This window comes from Ascaphus truei, chromosome 1 (assembly GCF_040206685.1).
Source record: "Ascaphus truei isolate aAscTru1 chromosome 1, aAscTru1.hap1, whole genome shotgun sequence".
Taxonomy (NCBI): domain Eukaryota; kingdom Metazoa; phylum Chordata; class Amphibia; order Anura; family Ascaphidae; genus Ascaphus; species Ascaphus truei.
The window spans coordinates 522,481,586-522,499,027 of record NC_134483.1 but is presented as its reverse complement, the minus strand read 5'-3'; the positions used below and the strand labels follow the sequence as shown (position 1 = coordinate 522,499,027).

The window sequence follows — 17,442 nt, the reverse complement described above, 5'->3', positions numbered from 1 at the left end:
CTATGGCGGCATCTATCCTGTGGGGGAACGCTCCTCTCTTAGCTTAGATGAAAGCCATTTACTGACCTGTTATAATGGGGTGGAGGGGTGAGATCCCCCATCTCGATCAGTACTTTCTGTCCGGCTAATGGTACAAGTTGAAGTGCACTCTGTATATTTAGTTTTTTTTGTGGAGGCTGCCTTTACGATACCTATACCACTGGAGGGTTAAAGATCCTGTGCCTTTCTGGAGAGACCGGTCAGAAGTGACAATCACACCATTTTAGTCAGAGGCATTGGTTTGTCGATCCAATAATCCTGTTGAAGGAATCTCCTTTTTTCATCTTCCAAAGATCACAGGTCGGCTCAGCCAAGTTAATTATTTCATTCAAATGTGGATCTGTTAAGAGTAACAGCTTGGCGATTGAGCGGCAAACACTGTCCCACTTGGGAATATCAGAGGTGGGACATAAAGACTGATGCAGGCCAGGAACTCTCCCACATACTCCATTTAGTTGACGCATTCCAGAGTGAGAGTCATCAGGAGAGCATTCAAGTTAATGTTGCTCAGGTTCTGGATTTCTTGCAAGAGTAGCTTAGTCCGGCGTCTTTTGAAGGTTCATGTTTTCACATTGGCTTTCTTGTTATAGATGCCTCTGAGCAAAGATCTTGTACAGTATCTTGTTTTTGTTAGAACCGCTGCAGATATTAAGCCAAGAATCAAGCAGCCAGTACCAAGGTGGGATCAGTATTTCTAGAAATGGTCCTTTTGAGTACATAACATATATTCCCTTCTATTTCTTTCTTTTTATTTATTTTTTTATAAATCTTATGGTGGTAATCACGTCAGCAAGGCGAATAGGTGAAAATACAGCAATTGTCATGTAAATCACCTTGCATACAGATTCGCCAGGATAAGGTCATTTTACATACCAATCCTCAGTTCAGCCAAAAAATAGTCTTCATTTCATATCAATCGGGAATTTATTCTGCCTTAATCCATACAATGCTTTAATAAAGGTGGTTAACGCAGTAACTTAGACAGAACCTTTTAGAAAATCTAATAGTCTGCTCAATTAACATTCTAGACAAGAGGACATACTTCATCAGTATTCTAAATTTTGAGATATATTTTGGAATGGATCCCCAAAGTTTATGATTTAATGAGTCTTATGGTCCATTTTTCACGTAACATGCACTCTACCAGGGCAGATAAAGCCTAGGCAACCCCAAAAGAACTATACAGAGTTGCCATGTGGTCATCAGCACATTCCTTTATCAGATATTACAAGTTGGATGTTCACCATTCGGCTGAAGCAAAGTCTGAAGACCAGCGCTTCATGCAATGATGGAGATGAATTGGGGAAAGTGTACCCACCTTTTTGTAATTATTGTTCGGGTACTTTCCCCACATGTTGGATGCTGCAAGGGGGGTGTAGAGAAATTGACCGTCAATATTTTATTATCTTCAAATCCCTACATGGCAGAGTAATTGTAGCTATTGTTACTCGAATACTGACATATGAGGGGAACGTCCCCTATTGTACCTAGTCAGTAATTGGCTATCCTACCCTAAGGGAGGAGCGTTCCTCACAGGTTAGGTGCTGCCATGGAGAGACTTGAAGAAAAGAAAATATACAGAGGTATTTTTTTAAATCTAGTCTGTATGGATATAGATGTATATCTATCTCCTAAATCTGCCGTAAATTAAATCTACAGTTTCTGGTTATAGTAGTAGAGTAATTTTGAACTTGATGAATAGTGTAGAAGTGATCACCATAATTGTAAATCCCAAATGTGCATCTACATTTCTTTCATCTTTGTTTCAGCAAAACATTGTCAAGCACATGCTTTCTCATAACCCAAGTGAAAGACCTGAGGCTGTGGATATCCTAGAAAGCCCTTTGTTTGAGAACCTTGAACTTCCAGGGACACAGATGCTGAGACAGAGGTCCCGGACATTAAGTACTTCTGGATGGAAGCATTTAAGACAGTCAAGCAAGTGACTCCACTTGTTTTATGTTGCAGTTGATGTTTCATGTCTCACATGACTGGGACCATGCCAGTTAATCCGGTCAAATTCCAAACTTTCGCCGTATCTCACTGTAGTTTCAAAAAGTGTTGGTTATGCAATAATGACTCCTTTTAGCAAATGCTTCCAGTGAAAAGGATTAGCATTTTTGTTTGGACCGGTGATCTTCAACCCGTTATTGAAGCGAAGACCGGCACTCCTTTACAAAGTTGCAGTCTGAATGTGCTTGCGTGTGACAAGAGGGCATAGTGGTGTAAAAATGGAGATCAGACAGAATGGCATAATTATTGAAGACCCCTGATGAGGGGTATTTAAAAAAAAAAGTATCTTGGCACAAGTTTGAAACCACCGGTCTGAAGAGATGCCAGTATATAAACATTGTCTAATGTTTTTGTTTTCTTGTCTGTCTTCAGATCAAATGTAGTTCTTCGTCTGCTTTTTTTTTATATATGTTTATATCCAGTAAAGCACAGATATTTCAGATCAGGAAATAAAAAAATAGATGTTCAAATTGTAAATAGAATAAAATATTTTTATAGCATTGAAGACATGATGTTTCCAGGTAAGTGCTTTGAAAATAATTCAAAGAATGATCACTCCAGTTATTTCTGCGCGTTAAGAATAATGTAATTTGTCTTGGGTAACGGTTCTCTTGGTTTTTAAGGATTGTTTTCTTTTTTTAGTGGACAATGGATATTTCTATATATTTGAAATCTCAATGTGTCTATAAAAATTAAACTTTTAAGAGGAAAATGTAGACTGCTCTTATTTCTTAAGAACCTTTTTAGAACATCCTCTCAATTACACAAAATTGCTTTGAATGATTTCTGTAGGTTGTCTTAGCTCTTTTATCATTTGAATTGTATTCCTCTCCCATCCAATTATGTATGCATCTTAAGGTTTTTTTTTACAGCCATCCATTGGTATCATTGTTAATGTCTCAGACTCACGGGAGAATGGATCGATCGGCAGCTTAACTAATCACTTGTCACTGTTTGGATTGCATTGATGAACATATTGAAGGGGAGAAAACATAAAAATAAAAAAAAAACACCAGCTTGAACGGCTGCTTTAAAGCGACAGTTCTCGATGCTTGTAAATTCTTGCCTGGTGGACACACTGGCTGCAGGGTCAGGCTTTCTCCAACGACCAAAAATAAATTTATGTTGGCAGATGACATTGTGGACTTTTCTTTGGTGACCTAATGGACATATTTGTAGTGTTGTTGCGTGCTGACACAACTCAGGAAATGGGGGGGGGGGGGGGGGCAGGGGGCAGGGATCACACTTTAAAGCATCAGTCCCTGACTGGTAATCCTTTGCTCCTCTGTACTTTTCTAATATCTTTGTAGCAAAGTACAGATACAGTACGTGTAGTTTAATTTCTTTATCCAAAGGAGTTTCCTCATGGTTTCGTATCTTGCCAGAGTTGGACGGGCGGCTCTTGACAACTTAATTTAAGAACTATGTTATCTCTCATCGGCTTCTGTCTTTTGGTCTAATTTCCATAATCTTATTCCATAGGCACAAACTCCGGGTGACCCCCTAGATCCGGTAATTAAAAAAAAAAAAAGCAATTACTATTATATATTTGGATTGCGGGCTTAAAGTGCCAATGTTTTGTGACAGACAAATTCCAGGGTTTCTAAATTGCCATCAACCAAACAGAACACATTTCCAAAAAATGTATTCCAAAAAATGTATTCCAAAACTCGAAGGTCACACCACAAGCAAATCCATAACGAACGTCACCCATTCTTCTATTTACACCAGCGGTTTACCACAAGACTTGGCATTGGAAGATAGGGTGGGCCATATGTACAGTACTAAGCAATGCTAGGTTTGGTTGGCACCACTTGGAAAATATATCCCAGTCAATTCTGATATCTTGGGTAGTGTTACCAAATTGACTTGATATTCATTGAAAATCTAAGTTGCGCCGGATCTTGTATGCATACCGGTATTTGTTTTAAACTTCTGCCACAAATGTCTTATCAAATGGGTTAAATGTCCTGTAATGTTGTGAGACTTTATTTTAAAGCTTTGTCCTCCTACCTGTTTAATCCATTGTAATGTCTTATGTGCTACTTGGATATGTAACATATTGCAGACTCTTGCATCTTTTAAGGGGTTAAAGTAACATTCTTGTCTTGTAAATAGGTTTTCTTTTATTTAAGATACAAAATCAGTCTCTTTGGGTTGGTGCTGCAGAGAGCACTTATTGCAAAATAAGAACACTAAAGTGCATTAAATATTCTGACTTTTTTGAAGTCTAAATGATTTAATAAACATGTTTTATTTATCTTGTTTTCTTTTATTAATGTATTGTCCCATGCTATTATTATTATCAGGGTCTTGTGTTGTCGAAGAAAAGATGTCCCCATGATAGTCACCTTTTTGACTACCAAGTGTATATTTCCAGTAATTAAACTTGACTACAGTGGCCATTAAATCCGGGTTTGTTTAAAACGTGGGGAGTGGGAATAAATATAAGTACCATAAGGTTATGTGTAATGTACAAAAACCCAGGGAAATGGTCATCATTTACAAATGGACAAAATTAGATTTCTTCCCTTGTGCTAATCCATTAAAAAAAAAAAAAAAAAAAAAAATAGGAAATTACCCTAAACCAAAGAACCCTTTTAAGTGGAAATTTGTCTAAAACTAGAGTAGGGGGGCGTGCAAGATTTTTCGGGTGGGGTGCAACGGTTATAGAGGCCCCGCGCTCTTCCCCAAGGCATTTAAAATAAATGCCAGGGGACAGCGTGAGGCCTCTGTAACTCACTTAGCTTTAGCCAGACTGCTTAGTGTGACACATCGTAATATGACGCAGTGGGGGTCATGTGACGTCATTTGATGCTTGATAGGTGAGAAGGGGAGAGAAGGCAGGGGGGCGCGAGACAAAGTTTGCGCAACCCTGAACTAGAGTAAAAGTCGAATAAAGTGTAAATGATGGGTAGAGAGATTTACAAAGACAGTAGGAATGTACTGTAAGTACAACAGTAGAGGGAACAACATACAAAACCTGTGTAATAAAGCTCTTCGTTCTGTAAAAAATTAATACTTTTTTTTTAAAGTTATTATCTTAAGAAAAAAGTTTCATTGTTTTTAATGTTTCCTCCTTAATGTATACTTATTTTTTTAGTGAGAACATTTCAAAAGAAAATGAATGCTTGTCAAAGGAACCATTGCTCAACACACGTCTTTCTTTAATGTGAAAAAATCCAGTGCATTGGAGTGCGTATTCAATTTTCACTTTGTATGAGGGTGGCATTGTGCAAGTATAGTGCTTCCACCTTTGCAATAGCTACTTCATTTATTTGCATTATTAAGCTTTGATTTAAGTTGGAAAATATTGAAAGGAAAAGGACAAAGAGAGAGTAGCATTATGGAGGAAAAGCTTTGCATTCTGTTTCAGAATCAAAATATATATATATTTATATTAAAAATGTTATGTCCTCTGTGGCAGCCATTAAGTGGTTAACCTGTCCAAACCGCTGAGGTAGGACAAGAGCTTCCTGTTTAAACCACCATATAGGGGGCATTGCCTGAGGATAGGAATATAGTTCGACAAAACAATAGAGAGGTCTTAAAAGATTAGGAACATAGGATTGACTATAGTTAGTGATAGAACAAAGGTTTTTCTACTGTACATCAAAGTTAATGAAGGAATATTGTTTTATACATTGATGATTAACTAAGAACATTTTGTCTGACAGTGAGAAACATGTACTGTTGAAATGTATAAAGATTGCAGTTGAATTGAAAGAATTCAGAATCAATTAACATCCAAGCTAAGAACAATGAAGCTAACGATTCTCCACTCTAACTACATTCTATATGCCTGAATGATGCAAACCAACTGAAATTTTGCTGTGAAAGATGTTTTCTTTTTGTCTCTGATTAAATTGACAAAAGAATTGTGCCATGGACTATTTGATGTATATTGAAAGGTGGGACATTCATTTGCACCCATTTAATGAAGGAAATCTTTATTTGGCGAACGAGCAAGACTAATCTTTATGCCCATCCCTAGTCTGTTCGTGTCCTACGGTACCTTAGCTGAAGGAGGGACGTCGGCAGGTTCGTGTTTTTTTGCATGATATTTTTTATTCAGTGGTTCACTCGTACCGCCCTGACTGTGTGGGACCCTCTCCCTCTACTTACCTCCAAAACCGTCCGCTTTCTAGCTGCCGCTTGATTCTGGCAAACGAGATATAGACGACCCTATGTGAGTGCTGCAAGGCGTTCTCCCCTTCGGTCTTTTGTGACAGATATGCATGTTGCGGCATCTATGGTGGTGGCTTTCGACGGAACGTGGTCACATCACTGGTGCATCTGACTCCGTTACAGAGTGCTCCTAGACGGTGCCAAAGACTCTACTACCGATGCATTGCTGGGTTGTCCCCACTGTGATTGAGCTGATATGGACACCATGTATTTAAAAGGGTTATTTTTCCATTTGTTCCCCATTGGATAGTGGGTTTTCAGAACCCTGTTTGCTGTTGGAGATCATAAAACTGAACAGAAGCCTAAGAAAGCTGTCTCAAAATCTAAATACTGGGTTGCCTGCAATATTCTTCTATTGGCGCAACACTGAAACCGGAAACGGAAATAGCCTGTATTTCAAGGACCTTCAGACTCTGGAGGATAGAACTGAAACTGAAAGATCTATACCGACGTTGTCGCAAGACTTCTGAAATCTATAAGCTTCAATGGATTTCTTGTGCGATGCTCCAATGGATATTATTCGCCTTGCAGCAAGATCTTCAGCATATGCGGTAGCTGGAAGGAGAGCGCTATTGCTCAAACCTTAAGCAGTGGATGCGTCATTCATAAATTGGCTTCTCTTTACTTTCATTGTAGTGCTTATATCTTTGGAAAACAACTAGATACTATTGTGATGGATGGGGGTATCCGACCTTCATTAATAAAGGTGGATCCCGGATGGCTTGCCCCTAAAACCGTATATGTCAAGTGCTGAAGTGTCAGCTGTTGAGACTAGTTAAGCGCCCTGATCTGTCTTCCTGTATTTCTGTTCCCATTTTACTGCCCCCTGCAGGAATCTAAGCTAGGGATGCCAGGTGTAGGTAGGACCTCTGACAGAAAATAGCTGCAGGACAGGGACTTTCGGAGCAGGAGATTAAGGGTGGATATTGGGGAGCAACTAGGGTTAAAAGCTGTACAAAGTATTGGTGACCGATGTTACCGGTAGTACTGTTATGTTACCCGCAAATAGTGTATGATTTGTGGGTACCCATCTGTAGATGAAGATGGGGTGGGTTTTGCAAGTACAATGTAATATATGGTAAAAACCTGACCTGTTGGGATTTACCTGTTCCCCTTGTCCCAGAGACATGAATCTTCGGGAGTGTAAGTTTCAGCTGGGATATTTGGGTTGTCATGTATTTATCTATTTTGTAGAAGATCGGGGGACAAAGTTACCGGTAGTCCCCTAATTCTCATCTAATTCTAATCAAGCGTGCAGGCTTGATTTGCGGATATGCGAGGTGAATTACACTGGGGCTACAGTGTCCCCCTCTGAATCCTGTTTTTTGAGCCCAAGTATCCCAGACCCATTTCCCACACGGGTATAAGGTTCCCCAAGTGATAAGTTTATTAAACAATCTTTTAATGTTTTATATTGTAGGTATTAATGTTTTATACAGTATGTATTAAACTCGAGGCAGTCAGCCCGGGCATCTACATAGATACCGACAGGGCCGCCAACAGAAATCATGGGGCCCAGTACAAATGAAAAGAGCAGCCCCCCCACCAACCCATAACACACCTAACACAATTGTTTTTTTTTTTTTTAAATTAAGTGCCGGGGGGGGGGGGGGGGGACATCGTGAGGCCTCTACAGCTTCTCTTACCTGATCTTCGGCGACGCGTCGCCATGGTATCCGGCGTCAAATGGTGCAGCGGGGTCATGTGACGCCATGGTAACGTGACGTTGCATGACCCTGTGACATTTGACGCCAGAGCCGAGGAGAGTGGGCAGGAGGTAAGACGGGGGGGGGGGGGGGCGGGGGCGTGCCCCCCTGGACTAGGCGATAGTCTTGCTAATTCTACCTTGTCCTTGCAGTTAATCAGAGATCTAAACTGCCATCAGGTGTTGTTGACCTGCATTGTTATGTGTGAGTAGATACATAACGGAGAACTATATAGCATTGAATACTAGCTAGGCAAGAAGAACTCGGATGTCTGTACGGGCACAGTGATGAATAAGTAGTGCCCAAGTACTTAGCGTTAGTTTGCATTAATCCCAGCTAGGGTACTAAGAGGTTAGTAATTGTTCCCCCACAGATTCGAGCCTTCTGCCCGCCAAATGCACACGGACCAGGGATCTAATCGGCTGAGTATATCTAATCCTCCCTTAGGACTGTAATATAGTGTGTACGCACGTCAATGAGATTGTAAGCTCTTCGGAGCAGGGACTTCCCTTCTACAATGTTACTTTTATGTCTGAAGCACTCCCATTATGTGTTATTTGTACTATTTGTTATTTATATGATTGTCACGTGTATTACTGCTGTGAAGCATTAATGACGCTATATAAATAAAGACATATATACATACAATTGGCGGTGTAAGCCTAACCTTTTGTGTTTGAGACGCGTGCGCATGGCCGTGAGCGGTGGCGCGACAGATCAGAGGAAATATAAGAAAATTGTATTTTTGCGCTGTTGCTACGCCACGTGATGCTATGAACCAATCACAGCACGGCCTAAACCTGTGACATCATAGCCACGCCCCCTAGCTGCGCATGTCGCTTGCACTATAGAAACTAAACGCGCGCACACGCACCAGCTTGACTATATTACAAGTCTCAGGTAGCAGTACTATTACAAATGCGATACTGTCAATTAAAAGCTACGTTACTGTAATTCTTATAGCTGGCAGTTTGATTCCCTGTTTTAGAGTATATTTAATAAATATCTTCCTTGCAATGCTTTGGGTAAGCATGCGTGCCGATAAACACTGTAAACTCCGCTACTGGGTTCACCGCTACTTCCAGGTGAAAATAGTGGAGACCAACGTGATGGTGTCACTCACCAACGGCCGTTTTGCATCAGATGACACTTTCTCACTGTTCCCATTGGCCAATTCATATTTCCCGCCCACCCGTTTTTTCAAGCCAGCTTGGCACGCCCCCTCTATCAGCAGCCAGACGAGCCCAGTTCTGATTGGCTGGTGGGGAAAATTCCCACCTACTGATTGGTAGACAGTACCTTTTCCATGTTAGACATAGGACACCGAGGTCTTTGTAAGGGACTGCCCGATCAGAGAGCAGTCTCTCAGACTTCTGGCAATCTTAGTACTTGGTCCAGTGAAGCGCTGGCAGGCTTTTCCAAGGCGCTTTGCTCGCAAAGCACTAGGCATTAAGGTGCCGGAGAAGCCTCACCTATGTGAGGACAACTTCTGAGGAACAATGTACTTGCTCCAGGCTCCAGTGACGTGGAGCGGACAAGGTAAGCCTTCCTGAAGCAAGGGCCCTGCACCTAGTTGAGGCTAGTTTTCACCCCCATGCCCCCAATAAGTGTGTATTTCAACTGTATTTTGTATTTCTTTAAAGTGTATGCGGGTTTACCAGAATAAACCTCATTTTATTCCACTACTTTGTTTTGCCTAGTGAATTGATTCCAGAACGTATAAAGGTGTTAAAAGATCTGGTCTTCCATGACGGCTATCTCCAAGATGTTGGGTGGAAAAGGTCATTTTCTACCCCAGCTGTGGAGATTAAGGTTTTCATAAAGTTTCCAGGAAGCAAAATCCTATAGACCAGGTAGACCCATAATACGTAATTGGGATTCTGGTAAACAGGATTCCTGGGGTTGGGGTTGCCATAGGCAACTTACTAGTCGGGTGACCAAGTCCGGAAGGTTACAGACTCCTGGGTTCGACAGATTGTAGCGCACGGGTATTCCTTGGAGTTCCTAAAGATACCAGGTCATTGTTTCAGAGAATGTCTCTCAAACCGTTTAGAAATAAATCTAGTCTTAAAACAGAAGATTCAAGATCTGCTAACCAAAGCCGCAGTTCAACCAGTTCTGGGTCTATGCCTTTCTCAACATCTGTCACTTCGATGGAATCTTTACGGACAGTCATACCCGTGATGGAAAAAGGAATGTTTTTAGTCACGTAATTCGATACAGCTCTCAAAACCTTCAGAAAGGTCATGGAAGTGATGGTAGCATTTCTAAGGTACAAAGGCATTTTTGTAGTCCCATACTTAGCCAGTTGTCTAATCAAAGCGCTGTCGGAAAAAGTGACTAAAGATCGTGTGTGTATAGTGCACAATATATTGGAATGGTAGATTATCAATTTGAAATAGAGCAATCTTGTGCCTGCTCCAGTTATTCAATTCTTGGGAGTCTTGTTTGATGTTCCAAGGCCTTGTCACTACCAAAATCCACAATTAAGGAATGTTTTTTCAGGATGCCCTCAAACATCAAGGGCACAGTTGATACACAAAATATGGCTACTCAATTCAGTTACGGGCGTGGTTCCTTGGGCTAATCTCCATTCTAGGGTGATGGCTGCCTTTTGGGTTGAAAAGGCTCATGCCTCTGTGCAGCAACGTGGTATTCTTTGCACATTTGTTAAACAATACCGGTTCGATGTTCAATCATCGGATGCGAGATTCAGAAGGGAGGTCCTTCAAGCTTGTTCCAACAACTAAGTATTACCTCTTAAAAGTCATTTAAAACATTGCTTTGGAATATATCCCATTTGTGGCTGCCATAGAGGATGTAGAATAAAATAAGACATTTACCTTTCCGGTATTTCAGTTTCTCCAAGTTCTCTAAGGCAGGGTACTTCTCTCACTTGTTTTCTTATTTGTATGCATTATATGCTTTTCCTTTTAAAAAGGATTTGATGGGAAATGTCCCCGTATAGTGGTCTAAACAGGAAGTTATTATCCTCCCTCAGCTTGTTGCACCGGTTATCCCATTTTTTCCCCCTCCCCTTTCAGCTGATGACCCATAGACAAAGAAGCTTGAAGTGAAGAATAGGGGCCTCAAAGATGACTAAATCCAAATCTTTACTGCACCATAAGGAAACATATTCTAACTTATTCTGAAAACCCACTGACAGGAATTCTATTGTACGTGCTTGGACCCCATACTTGCAAAAAGAAGAACCACACTGATTTTATAGATGGACCCCATAAACCTGAGACTGGTCTATGGTACCTGTGATAAACAGGTTTAAGGCGACAAATGAAAAAAATACATTAGTGGAGAAGAAATTCCTTGGACCCTCACATATACATTACACTGGTATACACTCAATTACATTCTAATTAAATGGTGCTTAAAACGTGGATTATAGCTTTAAAAATGGCAAGAAATATACTGTAGGTCTGAACTTTTTTTTTTTTATCTAGAGGCAAACCAGGCTGTCTCAATTGTGGGTGTAAGGATGTTGGCTGCACACCAAAGAAAGATAACAACGTTTGATACATTTATCGGTGCTCCTTAGGCCTAGGACCTGCATTTCATCCAATGTAATTAATGGACAATGGCACACGGATTTTAATCATAAAGAATTTATTGTGCCATAGAACGTAATGTTTCAGCCTGCTGGCCTTTTTCAAGTGAAGAAAGGCCAGCAGGCCGAAACGTTGTGTGTTCTATGGCACAATGGATTCTTTGATTGACATCCGTGTGCCCTTGTCCATTAATTACATCTTAATTGTGGGTAACATTGTTTTCGCACCCACAGAGTGGGTAAAAGCGTTTCAATTCAGATCATGTGTTGCCTTCATTACAACGCCTGTTGTTTGTCTCATTTAAATGTTCTCGTGGCAAAAAAAGAAAAAGTAAAAACAGGTTTATAGAGCACAAAAGGCTGCATTGTGAGGGTAACGATCCAGAAGACATGGCCTTTGTACAGCTGGGTAAAAGCCTTAGAGATACCTTGGCATCTTGGAGAGTGATGAGATTTGAACAGTGTGGGTATAGCTCTTCTAAATTAATAAAGTGTCTGTGAATTTCCACCCTCAATACTGTGTATCCGCAGGATTTAAATAAGAATTTACAATTTGTCTGCTTTCTAGATTATCAGAAATATTTATTTACCGCTTTATTAAGTCTCTGCTGCTTCCTGATCTTTTACTGTCGTTCCCCACACAATATTGTTGTACTTTTTTTTTTTTTTTTTCTCAATCTTTTTTTTTATTGGAAACATAAAGATACAGGTACAGCAATGTCATGGGCACAAGACTAGATTCGGCGAGATGTTTACCAATAAACATTATTTCTTGTTGCCGAGCCAAGGAGAGGATAAAGAAAGGAAGGGGGAGGGGGGGACTTTTGAAAATATTAATGTTTGAAATATGTCATTTAGAGACCCTTTTCATTCTTACTGTCGCTCATAATGCAGAATAACATAGATTTTGCATTCGATTAAATAGCAGTAATGCAGAATATGCCACCATAATGCATCAGCAGGTGCAGTAACCTTAGTACGGGTGTAGCAATGGTAAACAGCAGATAGCAGAAGGGGGAGTGTCTAGCAAAAATATATTAAACTATAGTGTATACACATTGTGGGGGGGGGGAGGGAGAGGAATAACAATGTTCATTTATTTCTATCCACAGTGCTATTCAATGTGTATATAATCTCAGGTGGTAGGGTAGGAAGCTGGTGTATACAAAACGTGATTTTATATAATGCTCTCTTGCCATGCTCCCATTTTTACATTGAGTTGAGATAATTATTGACGAACATTTCACTGACGTAGCCTTTTAAAGCATGTCTTATTTTTCCTTGATTTGTGCTTCAGCATTTTGTGCTTCAGCATGAATAATTTATTAATTTACTAAAAAAAATTCAGTTAATTCCTAAAGAATCACTTAGTTGCTGTTTAAAATAAACTTGAGGATTAATCCATTATTAGTACTCCGATATTTATCTAGACCAAATCCAAAAATTGTCACGACTATATCAATTCTTCATTTGTTTTATTACAGGATGCAGGACACCATGTGTCCTTGTTACAGTATCTATTGTTCAAAATATCCGTTTAACCTACAGTACTAAGCAACCAACTGTGCCCTTCAATTCGGTCCAACTTGCACTTTTAAATCTAAAACCAAAATCTCTCCCCCCTTCAACTAGAAAGATGATCATTAAGCAATGTGCTGCAGTCCTCTCTGGTAACAAAAGGGATAACTAGAAAAAGAAAGCAAACTGATGCCATGCTTAGAAGGAGGCAATGCAACCTGTACCCCACATATACCAATGTACCATACTAACAAGATTGCATGCACATCAACAAGCAGAATACTGCACAATGTGACATTTACATATTGCATTTTTGTGTGTATATCTTTATATAGCATCACCCATGGACATTAGCGCTTCACAGCAGTAATACACGTGATGCAATAATTTAACACATAAAGGGAGTAAGCGCTTCAGAAATTGAAGTAACATTAGTAAAAGGAGTCCCCTGTCCAAAGAGCTTACAATCTAAGTGGTAAGTAGGAAGAGCGTACAAAGACAGTAGGAAGGTGTTCTGGTAAGTGCATCTGCAAGGGGCCAAGGTCGATGTAGTTGTCATGGAGTTACCCGTATGCTTCCTTAAGGAGGTGGGTTGTAGCTGTATATTCAGGAGAAGGACATTCCAGAGGTGTAGGGCAGTGAGTGAGAAAGAGGGCTGTCAAAGCGAAGACGGACTTCTTCATAACATGTTTTGCACAGCTGCCCTTCAGTTTGAGGACATGGTCTTATTAAGAGGTCTGTGTCTGCTCTGACATTATATGGGATGTGTTGGTACTCAGAAGTACCGTTCTGTTTATGGTGCTAATGCTACCTTTTGTTAGAACCAAAAAATTGTTATCTGTAATGTTTCAAGTATGCAAACAAAAAGAAAGCGCAAAAAGGGAAAAACACAATTAATAAAAGATAATACGCTTTATAATAAAAATACATAGTAAAAAATCATTACATAAAATATGGGTACACATGAACTCCCACTCCCACAATCAAAGCCCATAGGTCTAGTGATGTAAAAAGTCCTGGGATATGGCCAGATTGTACCACAGCTTACATTGATTATAAACGGACCGCACTCCATGCAAGGTAAGGGGAAAAACACCGCAGTCTCTCGAGATCCCGTCGTCACGGCCGCTCTCCGCTGCATGATGACGTCACTTCTACGCGTTTCGTGTCATATGACGCTTCAGGAGGTATGACTAACCACTCCCATAGCTGCTCTTAAATAGCAAGACAGACAAGGTATAAAAAATGCACAAATGCGCACCAGGGATTAGTGAAAGGTAATTTATTAAAAATGTACACAATAACTGAGGGGATCCAACCCCACCTCAGAACAGCTGTGCAGTATTAACGGCTAAGTGCCACCAGGAAGGACTAATAGTGACTATACCCTAAACTGCACAGTATACAAATAACAGTAAAATTCATATAAAATAAACCATGAAAGAAAAAACAACATGAAACAACCTATCTAGCGATTGGTGTAGAAACCGCCATAGGGTAAAACACTGGCAAGGGGAGACGGACACTCACACTGAGACAGACAGCAGACTCGCGGTGTCTGCAGAGGATCCGGATCTCGGCACCACGGAGATGGAATGAACCGCTGCAGGCTCCGTCACAGCTTGCAAGTAAACACGCGCAGGATGACCTGTCGTGACCTCTACGCGTTTCGCACCACGTGCTTCGTCAGGAGGTACAGCGTCATCCGCGCGCATTTATGGGCGGCAGCTAATTAGATAGGACAGCCCCCTCAGAAAAGCACCCTTACTATGCCTGGTAGCTACGATCATTAAAAGACCTCCAAATTAAAAGACCTCCAATTAAGGATACTAGGCAAGAGGGTGTATAGCAGCTCATGTGGGGGATGCATGTATAGTATAAATAAATCATAATATACACCCCTATGAGGATATCCTAGGCATAGTAAGGGTGCTTCAAGACAATCAATGGGAGTTGCCATAGGTGTGTTACAGACTTCCAATCAGTGTCATCACTTCCTGTGGCCCGACCACACTTCCTGTCCACCTGAAAATGGATCCAATCCACGAAACGCGTAGAGGTGACGTCATCACGCAGCGGAGAGCGGCCGTGACGACGGGAGCTCGAGAGACTGCGGTGTTTTTCCCTTACCTTGCATGGAGTGCGGTCCCTGTTTATAATCAATGTAAGCTGTGGTACAATCTGGCCATATCCCAGGACTTTTTACATCACTAGACCTATGGGCTTTGATTCAGGGTATACTCGCTAGTGCTCTGCAATTGTGGGAGTGTGGGTTCATGTGATCCCTTATTTTATGTAATGATTTTTTAGTATGTAATGTTATTATAAAGGTTATTATCTTTATTAATTGTGTTTTTCCCTTTTTGCTCTTTCTTTTTGTTTGCATGTTTCGTATCACCCCGCTGATCACGGGAGAGTGAGAGCTGCAGAGGGAGACCACCAATTTTGAATCAAGGGGATCTATTGAGACTGCGCGCATCTTTGCAACAATGTTTCAAGTATGTCAGCAAAAACATACAGTATGTTGGGTAGAAAAGAGAGGTTGTCAGTCGATGCTATGATTTTGATGGGATATTCAGGGACTAGGGTGAGGACATGTAAGGAGGCATTGGGTCGGGGGATGGGCCAGCATGAAACAAGGTGTTGGGTGGGGGCATTAAAGGACGAATTGGTTTGGGGGAAAGGGGAATAACAGGAGGTACAGTATCGGGAGGGTGTGTAATGAGGAGAATGGGCGTGGGGTCGGGGGTTGTAATGATGAGAATGGGCCTGGGGGGGGTAAGAAGGAGGAGAATGGGCCTGGGGGGTGGGGGGGGGTAAGAAGGAGAAAGGGCCTGGGGGGGTATAAGTAGAAGGGGCTGGAGAGGGGGTGGGGGGAATAAGGAGAATGGTTGGGGGGGGGTAATAAGGAAGAAAATGGGGCTGGTGGGTGTGGTAAGGTGGAGGAGACTCCCCTGGGGAGGGAGCATTAGGGGGATAATGGTCCTAGGGGTGGAGGTAATAAGGAGAATGGGCCTTGGGGGGGAGTGGGTAATAAGGAGAATGGGCCAGAGGGGGGGGGGAGGAATAAGGAAGAGAGTGGGCTGAAGGGGTGGGGGAATAAAGAGGAGAATGGACTGGAGGAGGGGTTGGGGAAATGAGAATGGTCGGGGGGGTGGGTAATAAGGAAGAAAATGGGGCCGGTGGGTGTGGTAAAAAGGTGGAGGAGACTCCCCAGGGAGGGGGCATTAGGGCGAAAATGGGCCATGGGGTGGAGGTAATAAGGAGACGAGGGGGGGGGGTGTTAATAAGGAGGAGAATGGGCCTAGGGTGGGTAAAAGTTGGAGAATGGGCCTGGGGGACATAACAGGAGGTATTGGGTCAGGAGAGCATAAAGAAGTATTTGGTTGGAGTGGGGGGGGGGGGGAGGGAAACATTAGGTGGATAATGGGCCCAAGGGTGGGAGTTACAAGGGGGAGAATTGTTCTGAGGGGATTTATAGGGGGGATAATGGGACTGGGGGTGGTAAAAAGGTGGTGAGTGGGCCTGGGAGTGGGTAATAAGAGAGAGAATGGCCCAGGGGAGTAATAAGGGGGTTATGGATCTGAGTGTAGTAAGGGGATAATGGTTCTGTGATGATGACATAAGGGGATGGTGAGCTTTGAGGGGATAATGGGGATGGGTGTTTATAAGGGACTACTGGGCCGCACGGTATAAGAATAATGGGTTTAAGGGAGTGAGTATAAGCGGGTATTAGGACTGAAGGGTAATGGGGGGAGGGAGAATAAAGTGGTAGTAGACCTTGGGGTTTTAAGGGAGTAATAGACCTAGGTGCAGGTTGCCTAGTGGAAAGAGGCATTGGGTCTTATGTGGAGGCCTGGAATGAGCATGCTGGAGGCCCTAGGAAGGAGAGTCTGGGGAATCCCCAATTCCAAATGGGTGTCAGTCAGCAATGGGGAGGCCTTGGGAAGGGGGGGGGGGTGTAGGGTTGCTGGCAGGGGGACTAGGTCCCCTGACTGACTGGCCATCCCAGTTGTCTCCCCGCCCCCTGACCACGGCCCTGCCTGTTTGCTCAAACCATTAGTTGCCCTTTTTAAGAAAGTTCTCTGTTTATCATTGTTTATCATTCTCTAACGACCATAAAATGTTCCAGTCATACCCGTGGTCACATGAGCCCGTGGTGATGCCTCAGAGTACTGTAAGAGCTTATCGGCTAAACTAATTTTGATCAATACATTGCAAAAATAGACTTTAAAGGAGAACAAAACTCATTTGGTGAATTTGATTTTTATTTCATAAATACAAATATACTCCTGAGAGGACATGCAAGCTGACACTGTGTAGATCTTTTTCCTCATAAATCAATTGAAATAGCTGCAACATTTTTAATGTGTTGTGTTTTGATACTATGTTTAAATAGGTATACTGTAGTGTATG

At 41.8% G+C, this 17,442-nt stretch overlaps 1 protein-coding gene across 3 annotated transcripts in view; it reads left to right on the top strand.

The window, feature by feature from the left end:
- The window catches only part of EIF2AK3 (eukaryotic translation initiation factor 2 alpha kinase 3), a 51,773-nt gene extending 48,585 nt beyond the window's left edge, over positions 1–3,188 (top strand). For all 3 annotated transcript variants that reach the window (XM_075571983.1, XM_075571974.1, XM_075571991.1), the window contains one exon: positions 1,809–3,188. In XM_075571983.1, the coding sequence (XP_075428098.1) occupies positions 1,809–1,985 (177 nt within the window). In that variant the 3' untranslated portion in view covers positions 1,986–3,188. The remainder of the gene's footprint in view (positions 1–1,808) is intronic.
- The last annotated feature ends 14,254 nt before the right edge of the window (positions 3,189–17,442 follow it).